Source organism: Motacilla alba, chromosome 3, assembly GCF_015832195.1.
Source record: "Motacilla alba alba isolate MOTALB_02 chromosome 3, Motacilla_alba_V1.0_pri, whole genome shotgun sequence".
Classification (NCBI taxonomy): domain Eukaryota; kingdom Metazoa; phylum Chordata; class Aves; order Passeriformes; family Motacillidae; genus Motacilla; species Motacilla alba.
Window position 1 is genome coordinate 35,401,234 of NC_052018.1, and position 12,584 is coordinate 35,413,817.

The 12,584-nt window shown below is 39.3% G+C and overlaps 1 protein-coding gene across 5 annotated transcripts in view; it reads right to left on the reverse strand.

Moving 5' to 3' along the window:
* Positions 1–12,584, reverse strand: part of SNX14 (sorting nexin 14) — a 45,630-nt gene continuing 33,046 nt past the window's right edge. For 2 of the 5 annotated variants that reach the window (XM_038130920.1, XM_038130918.1), the window contains 8 exons: positions 11,493–11,533; positions 11,209–11,328; positions 6,946–7,069; positions 6,256–6,420; positions 5,110–5,205; positions 4,312–4,403; positions 4,101–4,157; positions 564–747 (listed from right to left, as the gene is read on the reverse strand). In XM_038130920.1, the coding sequence (XP_037986848.1) occupies positions 709–747; positions 4,101–4,157; positions 4,312–4,403; positions 5,110–5,205; positions 6,256–6,420; positions 6,946–7,069; positions 11,209–11,328; positions 11,493–11,533 (734 nt within the window). In that variant the 3' untranslated portion in view covers positions 564–708. Of the gene's footprint in view, positions 748–4,100; positions 4,158–4,311; positions 4,404–5,109; positions 5,206–6,255; positions 6,421–6,945; positions 7,070–11,208; positions 11,329–11,492; positions 11,534–12,584 lie in introns of those variants that run through there. The other 3 variants (XM_038130916.1, XM_038130919.1, XM_038130921.1) reach the window with 3 other exon arrangements.

A 12,584-nucleotide genomic window follows, 5' to 3' on the forward strand; every position in this document is an offset into this window, starting at 1 on the left:
TTTTTATATGAATGAATTTTTATAAAATGCTGTGAACACACTCACATCCTCTTTTTTAAGCCTGTAAAGAGGATGTCAGAAAAAACCCACAGAGCCAGATAAGAAACTGCAGAAAAATTTCTTTTCACATCCGTTATTATTTTAAGAGTGCTTTAGATTTGAAGGTCAGGTGTTAAAAAGACTGAATTACAAATGTGATTTTCCATGCTCACAGAAAGATGAAGGCTAAAGACAGTTCTGAGATTAGCTATTTATATCCAATAGATTCAATCATACACACCTTTGTTTGAAAAAAAAAAAAGATTTGTTAAGACACTTTAAAATAACTTAATGGGAGCATTCTACAACTTTTCCCAAACAATTTTTCTACATATACTTTCAGGAAGACATCCAGTAATTGCTCTTTTAGCAAAGCATAAGTTGGCTGATTGCCCAGCTGTCTTTTTTGATGTCATCCTGTAATTTCGTTCACTGAGAGATTTTGGTGAAATTAATTAGACTTTTACTGGTAATAGCTAAAACAAATTTTAAATTAAAAGTACAAATATTTTATTTACTTGCAATTGGTATTAAATTTTAATATCTTTATTGCATAAAGGTATTTTTTGAACTTAAAATTTAAGTTATTTACAACAAAATATACAAGGCAATGTTAAAATGTCACATGTCCATTACAACAGTGCACAGCAGATCCTGCTGGGTGTCCACTCACATCCAACTTGACACAGAGCTTGCTTCCTTTGGACCCTGTTAAACAGGAAAGGGGAAAATTTACTTATTAAGTTTGAAAATGTGTATTTACATAGAAATGACTGAACTGAGCTGCAATGATTAATGGTATCTGAAAACATCCACTCGACACCAGAGTTAAGAGAATGGAAGGGTACTGGGTTTTAATATGATTTCTCAAAATAGAAGAAAACACCTTTCTCTAGAAGTTCCCATCTCCTCCATTACTAACTGCTAAATACAGTTTTCCTAACACAGCAATTTTCTGCTCTGGAAATAGTACTGGAGAGAGATTTTTTTCAACTGGATTTCTTTCCTTACTCTGCCCAGAATGCTTTTTCCCTTTCAGCTGTCCCTTTTCCTTGTATCCTGTCTGACAGACTCCCAAGGGACTGGCTGTACACTGTCTCAGAGATTTTCAGCTCTTGGGGCTGGCTGACTTACACATGCTGCCATCAAACACAGCACACAGTGAGCGATCCAGTGTATATCCGCACTGGTACGTGCAGCAGGAAATGCCTTCAAGATACCAATCTCAAGAGTGGGAAGCAGGCTGACATCCCCACTAAGGAAAATCTTCCCATTTCTCCCATCACTGTTTTCCCTGCCAAAGGAGCAATGCTCAAAACAAAACCTCTGGGACAAGCTTTACAAGCTGACCGGCCGGAAACATTTTTCCATTCTTCACTGTAACTACAAAAACGTTTTAGTGCCAAGAACTCAAAAAGGACCAGTTGATGCTGAACAGAGAGAACAGGCATTGGATTGATTCCCCCCCAGTACATACATGCATGCATAGCTAAGAAAGAACCAGTCATTACTTTTAAACTTCCCCACTGCAGTTGTTAGGAAGAAACAATTCCCTTTCCAAGTGGCTTCACAGTGCAGTGATTTTGGGAAAATGTTTTTAGGGCTCTGGATGAAAACCATCGCCATCTCTCCACCCATACCCTCTCCACCTTGCATTTCCCCTCTCAGTCCTGGTACACTGACACACTGACAACCAGGTCCCACTGCCAAACATCACAGATGCAGCACTTTGTTCTGTATTGCTCTCAGTAAATAGCTCATGTTCCCAGCTGAAGTATTTTTCTTCCCTTCCCCTACTGAAATCAGGGCCAGAGATTCCCTTGCTCTGTCCCCATCAGCTTCAGTCACAGGGGACAGGGGGAGCCCACCCCTCACCCATGCCATTTCACCAGGAGCAAAGGTGGCACTAGAGGTCCCTCCTCAGCAGGTGGTTATGAAACACTGCAGAGCAGCTGGGCAGTGTCATGGTTAAACAGGAAAAAAGGATAGATTAGGAAATAGAAAACATGATCTTGATTTACCTTGAATAGTGTTTCTCTTGGTTTGTTTTGAAGAAAAAATATTTTTCCCCCATTAAATAGAGTCAGCTATGAAAACACAGCATGGCTGGGGTTGGAAGGTGCCTCTGGAGGTCACCTGGTCTAGCCTTCAAGCAGGGCCTCCTAGAGATGCTCAGGACCATGTCCAGACAGCTTCTTAATATCTCCAAGGATGAGCATCCCACAGCACCCCTGGGCACCCTGCAACAGTGCTTGGTCACCCTCACAGTGAAGAAGTGTTTCTTGATGTTCAGAGGGAACCTCTGAACAGTTTGTGCCTGTTGCCACTGGTCTTGTTAGTGGGCACCACTGGTTCTGTCTTCTTTGTACCATCCCCTCAGTATTTACAGACATCCATATGACCCTCTGAGCTTTCTTCTCTAGGCTGAACAGTCCCTGCTCTCTAGCCTCTTGTCATAGGAAATATGCTCCAGTTCCTTCATCATCCTCATGGCTCTCCACCAGATTCATTCCAGTATGTCCATGCCTATCCTGTACTGGGAAGCCCAAACCTAGACACAGCACGCCAGGTGGGGCCTCACCACTACTGAGCAGAGGGGCAGCATCACCTCCCTTGACCTGCTGGCAACACTGCTCCTCTTGCAGCCCAGGACACCATCAGCCCTTTGTTCAACTTTGTGACTTTCCAGCTGGCTGGCCCCATCCTAGCACCTGGGGCTGTTCTTCCCCAGGAACAGGACTTTGCACTTCCCTTTCTTGAAGCTCATGAGGTTCCTGCCAGTCTATTTCTCCAGCCTGTTTAGGTCCTTTTGGAAGGCAGCATGGCCCTCTGGTGTATCAGTCACTCCTCCAGTTCTGTCATCATCAGGCTTTGCACTGTCCCATCATCCAGATCATTAATGAAGATGTTAAACAGGACTGGAGCCACAACTGACCCCTTGGATAACTCTGTCGTAAGTGGCCTGCCTCCAACTAGACTTCATTCCATTGATCACCACCCTCCGGGCCTGACCGGTGCTTTAAAAACTACTTAAATGCCACTCATTTTTTCCACAATCAACTGAAGAAAGACCAGTGTTCCAATAAATATATATATAATTAGCTGCTGAGATACAAAACCAGTTCAGCTGAGTAAAGTAGCAGGGCTAAGTCAGGTCTTTTTTTTCTGCACTCAAGTTCCCTGCCTACTTCCTTGTTTGCTTGGTCAGCTGTCTGAGCATAGGCTTGAGGAGGGCAGCTACAAGCAGCTGAAGCACAAAGTAGGTCAGACTTGCTGAGCCAGCCTCATTTCACTGAAAACAATGCAAGTGTCCTGGCTTGTTCCAATATGTTGTATTTGTTTCCGTTTGTCATGCAAAACAAATCGCTGCTGGCACTCTGCAGTTGTCAGGCACAGGGTTCATGCAATGAACATTTATTGTTAGGGGGTTTTTAAAATTTGTTTGGGGTTTTGTTTTTTACTAGCTAACTGGCAGGTATTTCCTGCTTGCCATGAAAACCAAACTAAAATTGCTACGTAAAAGTCTGTCACGGTTTGATATACACAAGAACAAATATCAGAAAGATCCCAAACCTAATGATACACATTTAAACAGCCATTTCTCTTGTGCAAATTCTTTCTCCTTTATCTGGGTAGCTGAAGATAACATTGCAGTGACCAAACTAGAGGTAAGAAATCCTCCTGTCAGATATTCTCAAGAAAAATACTGCAGCTTTGCATGCAGCACTCCCTTCCTAAATTGAAAATGCATAAAATAGAGTGGAGACAAATCAATCAAAGAGAAAGGCACAGAGATCCCAACTGCTGGTTGATCTGTCCAAGTCTCCTGAAAGGCAACTTGCTGCATGCTAAACAATCAGGGCTTGAGGTGATTTGGAAAGAGCTAATTAGCCAAAATGTAAGTAATCCAGATTTCAATTATTTCAACATACTGGAAAACACATAATTTCCCTCAAAATTAAGAATCAGTATTAATAATAACAACAGCAAAAATGCACCAGTGAGCAGACTCAGTAGCAGCTTGAAGAATTCTGCAGTACTCGACTGGAGTTAGCACATACCTTACTCAGCTCTGGAAAGAGCTCTTGAATCCCAATATCCAGCAGAACATAAGTTAACTAAAAGAAAATACAGAAAATTAAGGACACTCCAAGGCAAAACTACTGCTTTTTATTCTTAATTCTGAGTAAGAGCCCACTCCTCTGCTATATCAAACATTCATTTTAGGAAATCCTGTGCCAGAAGGCAAGTTTGTCACACGTTATGGGTTACCTGTTTGTTGAGCACTGGCTGCTGCAGTCCATCAAACAGAAGCCTGATGCCTTCGTATTTAGCCTCTTCTCCAATGCACTTGCCTATTAAATCTAGACCAAATTCCAGAAAGAAATACACAAATCATGAGGAAGTACTGCAAAGCAGCTTTATGATGCAGTTATAGAACTTGATTAATTAACAAGAAAAAAAAAAAGTTTAAATTACAGTTCAATTTTTTTTTTTTTGTCTCAAATGGTAAATGGAAAAAACCTCCACACTTTTGGGTTCATCCTTTTCTCCTCCCTTTCCTTCAGGGCTCCACACCTAAATAATTTGTACACTTTTTGTAATATTTGTAATATTGTTTTCTTCAAATGCACTGTTTAATAAACCACAAGTGGATTTTTAAATATTACTTTCAATTAAATGGGCCCCTCTTTCCTAGTTTATACAGTGCAAAGAGAACTCAGATGTACCTTCTAGCTTAATGATGTGCCTTTTTTAACACAGTTTTTATCTGGATAAAATACAAACCACAGGAGCATTCAAAAGATGAAAAATCAGGGTATTAAGTACATGTGTAAAGCTCTTTATTTCCATCACCATGTCTTTATTAATCACTATGCTACAACCTTAGTTAGCAACCCTTAAATGACAAAACTGAACTGTTGGGTTTTGACACCTGGTATTCCAGTCAACTCAAATCTCAGCAGCCCAAGTATTATTTGATTTGGAAAGACAGTGTGACTGTATTTGGGTAAAATATGTGCTTGATCAATTAAACACACTCATACAGGCAGTCATGGAATACAGAACCTGGAATGTATCTCATCATTTCTTCAAAAGTCTGCTTTGCTCGTTTCTGTTTATCCTGGAGAGAGCGAGGTTCAGTGTTCTCACAGAACACAGCATCTGCAGAGAAGACAGGTTGAAAAAAATGTATCTTTAGGCAGCTACACATCACTGACATAGAAATGTGTTCAGGATTGTGGCTTCAAAACGGAACTTCTTCTCTGTATTGTGTTGTTTAGAAGGGAATTCTAGTCTTGTCACATCATACTTTTTGCTTACATTAGCCCGATCAAATCCAGAATATCCCTCCTGTTTGAAGGACAATCACCTTTTCACAATTGTCTCCATTAATTTCAAAGTTTAAGGAATTCTCTTTAAAGATTGGATCAATTCCATTTTAGGTTAGTTAAGATCTCCTTAATCACAATCTCCCTTATGCTTTCAAAACTATAAGCAGTATTTACAGCTTGTGCTAAAACATTGTCTGGAGCAGTTAAAAACTTCACATTTACCTATGAATGAGAAAGCAAGTATTGCTATTCATCTGAAATAACAGGTGCTCAGTTTTGGTTTTAGGCTCTGAAAGTCTTACTGCACTCATTTTTTGCCTTTCACAAGCTTCATTTTTGGTTTGATAAGGACAGAGCTGTCCTGACTCCAGAGTTTTGGCCAGATGCATTGTTTGGATCAGACTCCAGTCATGTAATACTCTACAGTTGTGAGGTAACTTAAAATTTTTTTTAAGTCACTCTCCTCTTCCCTTATTTAAAGGTCAGGAACACTCAAGCCCTCCCAAGAGCCGGCCACAACAAAGGCAACCAAAAAATTAAGAATAAAAGACTGATGTAGTACACAAGTGAAGTAACTCGACAACTTCATGAAACATTTGCATTGATACTCTAAACCAATTTATTCTGTTTTTCTTGTTCTTTGCACGCCCAAGCAAATTACTATTCATAATACTTTCTGTAATCATCACTGACAGACAACATAGGTGGCTCAACATCTTTCCAAAACAAGCTTTGAAGTTAGTCCAGGGCCACTTGATTTTTAATACTCTGCTGGTGTTAGTCAGCATTTCAAAGTTTAGCACTCAGAAACTTCACTGAAGGGATTTCAAACACCAGACTAAAGCAGTATTTTTTCATCAAAGATGTAACTATTACTGACCTCTCAGCAGTGTTATCAGAGAAACCAACCGGTGCTCCTCAAATAGCTGTTCTAACTTGTTATGCAAGTAATAGTCTGTGTACAGTTCCAATGTGTTTTTGAAGAGAATTCTTCCTCCCATCAAGAGATGATGCAGCCAGTCAGGAATGCGGAAAACTACCCTACCTGCAAAGTCACAGCAACATCTATGGGTAGTAACATATATGAGGGTCTCCTACTATTCATGATAAAAGAATCATTTATTCAAAAGAAAAAAATAAAAAGATTGCAATCAAGAAAAGAATATTTCAGTTTTGTTAGTGCAGCACTGAAAATATCAGTATTCTCCACAGTGCTTATCAAATACTTCCTTTAGCTATTTCTATTAATTTAACAATTCCAATTCCCAGAGTCTACCAGCAGCCTAGGCAGACCTGAGAAAAGGGATAGGCCCTACTCTCATAAACTCATACTACTGAGATGCAGAAAGATGGAGACATAACAAAGAAACTAAGCAATGATGAATGATAAATGACATTTTAGCACCACAATAAAGTCTTCTAAGGAATGACCATGTCACTAAGTTGTATACTAGCTTCAAAGTTTTGAGTTATATATGACTGCTACAATAGGATTTCATTTCTTACCAAAGACTGTGAACTTCATATTTTTCATGAAGTATATGAATAATTAAGATGAATCACTTCTTACCAACATACATTAAGTAGTCATAGACTCCTTCAACAGTCATCATTTCCAGGAAGTAGTTCTGATTTTGTCGTCTTTCTGTATTCTCAGACCGGTTTGCATTATTCTTGAATAAATCATTAAAAAGCTAAAAACAGAAACATAAGACTGAAACCACGGCATCCAAAGGCAAAAGGATAGCCACCAGTTCTTTGGATTGGTTTCTTTTTATAGATGCAGCTTTTTTCTAGAGCTTTAAAACAACTGACCACGGGCGTTGATTTGTTTCATTGTTTCTAGTTTTGCTTTTTCAAATCCTTCACTTTCCAATAAAGAGCACATCACATGCTGCCCAGAACATACACAACAACCAAAATACCTGGGTTCACAACAAATCAGCACTGGGACATTAATTTATGAGCTTTTCTGCTCCCACTACCTTCTTCCAATCTAAACAATTGTATGATTGTATGCATCTAGATTTTTGTCATAGGCTCCGATTTCCCTGATGCATCCTGCTCTGGAAATGAGGGGCTGAAACAATACAGTTTGTCTGCCTTAAATCACAAGGGAAGCCTACAACATCAAAAGTATTCCTAAAAGTTCCTATCGGCTTACAGTTTGAAATAAATACAATGGTTTCCAGACAAAATATACAAGTTTTTTAGATAGAGAAATATCTTCTTCCCCTGACAGTTTAACTATTTATAGTAAAATCTTCATGAACTAACATTTAGGTTTCTTTCCATTTATCTCATTTCTAAATTATATTCCTTTAGCCTTCTATTCTCTTATGTCATCATCTTCCTCCCTGATCCCTTTATTTCCTTGCCTTTGGTTCTTTCTGAAAAGATACTCTAATTCTTGCAAAACTCCAAGAGGCTCTTCCCTGCACAGCAAAAAGGGTCCCAAACCACCTAGGTAGCAGTCCTTGCCTCCCCTGCCCCCAAGTCTGTGAATCCTAAGAGAGGGAAAGGAAAAATCAGGATCTAAATCCTGATGCTTTCCATGTTTAATATCTAGCAATCCCTACTAACAGTTTTAAATTAACTTACCCTCAAAACAGTTAATCTAGATATAAAATAGGATTTATACAAGATACTCTGCATTATGAAAAGAAAGTTCATGCCAGAGTTCTAAAAAAAATCCTAGAACTAGAAGCAAATGTAACATAATCATAGAATTGCCTAGGCTGAGGTGATTGCCACTCAGAGAGGTTTTTTTACCACTCCCAAAATAACGTTAGCTCCAAGGAACAGGAAGTAATTTGCTTATATATGGTTCACTTTCTGTACTGCAATTCTCCCCAAAATAAATAAAAGCCAAAACTATGCAAATCACAACATCACACAAGTCTCTAAACAGAATGCTTTGCACTCTTAGAAAAAATTACATCAGGACATCTGGCAAGAGTCAGGTTTTTGACCTGCAATCCTTCAGGCCCTCTTTTGTTAAGTGCTGAGCTGCTGGTATTACCTTCACAAGGTTCACTCAAACTAAACAACACCAACTTATTACATAAATTACATAGAAGGGCAAATATGGCCAATGCACTGGTGGATGACTGGCGTCCAGGAATGTAACAACCTAAAAATAACACATAACTATTCACACCAACTTTATGGAAGCATCCCTGGTAGGTTGCTTAAACAACTCCATATAAACTGAAGTCTACATCCTCTATAATACTGAAACCAGAACAGCAGAAAAACCCTAGCTGTAGTATTGTAACTTAAACAAGAGCCTCCTGTATTTTTTAGAGACACCTCACGACCTGACCAAGGTGATACATACTGAGCCAACTCAAATCAGCCCATTGTGCAATGCAGACATAGGTTCAGTGTCTGGAGGCCAAACTAAATCATTAACAGCAATCTGGTAGGTAACCTGTAAAAAAACCAAACATGAAGGCCAGCTTAGGCCAAAGCTTCTTGACTTTCAAGTGCTATTTCCTCTTTCACCCCAAACCAGAAGCAGCATCTTCTGAATGCTGACTGTACCTACATACACAGATGATCTGTGTTGCACCTTAAACAGTAATGGTTCCTTGATCAGAGGCACACTTTGAAAGCATTTCAGAACGCAATCTACAATGCACTGCAGCAGCCATAATACAAAGTGGCATTAGACCTCTACTTCCATGTTTTACACTCTCCAGTATCTTGGCTGGGAAGAAATTCAAGTGAAAAACACACAACTGGTTATCTAGCACAGAAGTTGAGATGATACTCACAATTCAGACAAGCACAGGATTTTGCTTTAGATGTTTCTGTGCATACTAATATTTGAGACTAACACCACAAACCTCAATGCTATCATTATTTGTATCTTTAAGATTAAACAGTAATTATGATTATAACCATGAAATATTCTTAAAAGGCTTACAACGAGGAAATTCCATGAATTAGTATTGATTAATAATGGCAGTCAAGCTCTTGAAGTAAGTGAAAGATAAAAGGCCTGTACTATGAAAAAAGACCAAAGTAAACTCTTGTACAAGAGGCTACCATGCCTTATTGGGAAAAGCAAGCAAAGGAAGCATGAATGCTCATATAAAGTGCCTCACAGAAAAAAAAAAAAAAAGTTACCCAATGGTGAGTGCATATGCAAACATACACCCATACATTCCAGCACAGGTGTCAACTGTACAAAAACAATGCCATGACTATGAGCAATATCTACAGCCAGAGGCATAAACCTCTCTCCTGTTCTTCCTGCTCATTTAAAAAAGTACAGAGGATACCAAAAGAATAAGAAGAAAGATTTTATGTAGTCTCTGAATCATATCAGTCAGTGTAACTAACCACGTCTTCCTCCAAGTAACTACTCAAAACATTTGTTATACTGCTGGTGTTCCAAAAACAGCTTTTATTGCTGTTGGCAGGCCATCACAAGCCAGCAGAAGAACGCCTTTACTGGCATATTTTGCAAAGTCTGCATCAGCTGAGAAGTCCTGACCTATTATAGCAAGTCTGACAAAAGTATGTTCAGAAGATGATCAAGCTGTTTACAGACCTTCAGAACCAAAACATGGCCAGAAATCCTGCTAGTGCCCCTAGGAGGGGGAAGCAGAGGTTTTTTTGTTCATTTGTTTTTTTTTTAACTAGGCAGGTTGGTAACTCTTATTTCTAGTGGATCTGATACAGAATGAAATGTAATTGCTCCTGGTTATATTGGAGTTGACTACCCATTTTCATAGTGCATTTTTAAATAAAAGTCTTTCCACCAATATTTAGACCACACAAACATACACACACCCCAGGAACATTCAAAAGGAAGGAGCATGCAGAAGAACTGTCAGAGCATTAGGAACATTTCCAACTGGGCCTGCCCAGACAGACCTTCAGGCATTTCTTATTCAGCCTCCTGAGGAAGAGGAAGCCTGCAGGAACCCCACTCATGGCAGCACAAGCACTGGGGAACATGCATTGTAATCTCAGCACGGTCATGCTGTGAACATGCTGAAACTAAAATAAACAGACCTGTGTCCGAAAAGACGCATGAGAGCACGGTGGCAATACAAGCAAAAGCAGGAAACTGAGCACCATTTACCAAAAAACTTAGGAACTCTTGCTCTGAGATAACATGCTCTTCTCCCAAATGGGCACTCGGGAAGCGCTAACTTTTCATCTCTTTGGCTGCCTACCAGATCCTCACAGGGACTCCATGCAGGCAGCTCACACTTTCCTGGAACAGACGTTTGGCACACACCTCCTTCACCAGAAGTGAGGTGCCTTGCTGCTGCACAGCAGTTACTGCACAGAATTACAGAATGGACTGGCTTGGAAAGGACCTCAAATATCATCTAGTCCCAACCCTCTGCCAGGGGCAGGGACACCTTCCACTAGACCACGCTGCCCAGAGCTCCATCCAGTCTGGCACTAAATACTTCCTACTTCCTACACTACTCTCAGTTCCATTTCCCCTTGTCCTGTCACTAAATGCTCTTAAATCTTTCTTACAGGCTTCCCTCGGGAACTGGAAGGCTACACATCTGCACAAAGATGCCATATCTCACAACAGAAGCGAAAATGCTGAACTGAACGGCTCAAGTCTATGCCACACATATCTGGGGAGTAGGAAAGTGTGTAACTCCAGTCTACCTGTGGTCTGGCCTTTGGACTGAACACCCTCACTGTCTGCATTCCTAGACAGCATTTTCCAGCTTGGCATCATCAGAAATAATTTTAGTTAATGAGCTCTAAGACAGCTCCCTAGTATGAAAGAAAATATATGGTCAGTTTTCCCCACTTCTGTAAAATGGGAAAGGAACAAGACTTATTGTACCTTCTTGTTATTTTCAGAAGTGGGACTCAGAATGGTAAGTTCAGGTCTGCTCGGTTTAGGCTTGGGAGATTCACAGGAGTTGATAAAATTCATGATGAATGGCTCCAAATGTTGACCTTTCTGAAAAAATATATGAGTGACTTGTGACTTGCATAATTATAGGAAAGTGAAAAGAACAAAAAAACCAGAATTTTCAAACAAAGTTTTGATTAGCCTGTAACTCACTAATCTCATAAAATTAGCTAATGAAGTTAAGATATTGGCAACCTGAAAGACTTACTCACCTCTTTCATCAGCTTTCCTGGAACAGATTTTATGATTTTACCTACAATTAGAAAGAAAGAAAGAAAGAAACATTTTCTGTTATCACTGTCTGATTTGAAAGACATTTCACTCTGCTAGATTTTATGTAGTCATTGTCTAGTAGTCATTTAAAAATACATTCATTTTTAAAAACCTGCTTGGTTTTGTTTTTTTTTTTTTTTGATTGGCACAAAACCCTATGAAAACAGTCTTGCACATAACCAGCTTGTAACCTAGTGATTACTGCTCTTCAAGAAAATATACTTAGAAATATACAGATTATTAATCTGAATACTTTTTAAAAACCCCTCAATAAAGTACTGTAGTTCTACCTCTTAACTCTTCTAGAGTTTAACCATAAATTGCTCTAACACTGTGACAATAGTACTGCTTCAACACCAGTACAGGCAAAATTCCTTGTACTTAGTTTACTCATAGAATCATAATCACTTATCACAAAAGAAATCAAGATAACTCAGATTCTCCTCTTCCTGTGGAAAAATCAGAAAGTCTGGAGAGATTCTGTGGTGAACCAGCCTCAAAAACCCCGGTGAGTAGAATTTTCTAAACTAGACAGGTTACAGCTGTGGCCTTAAAGATCAGCTCTTGAGTCCTGATAAGGCTATCAGGATATGCACAGTAACTTTGAATGCCAAAAAATGAAAGTGTCAAGGACTAGTTTTATTTTAAGCACTACAGTCACAGTCATATTTTTCTTATCTACATGTCATTAAATTTGGAATTTACACTGGAAAGTATGTACAATGATCAAATGATAATAATAAAAACTCTCATCCTCACAAAAAGCCCTACCAAAATGCCAAGACTTATTATGATGCTATTAATTCTACAATGCTATAATGTTATAATTTATGGAAGTGAAGCAGGGTCTCAGATAGGAAATGCATTACAGTAAACACCACAATTATAAGCTTTTGTAAGGATGTACAGTTGGATCTAGAAGGGAGACCTGCAACAGAACCAAAAACCTTTTTACTGGAGGCTGAGAACAGAAATCTCCCTCAACAACTCATGAAGCAGACCAGGAGAAGGGCTGCCCCAGCAGGACCACA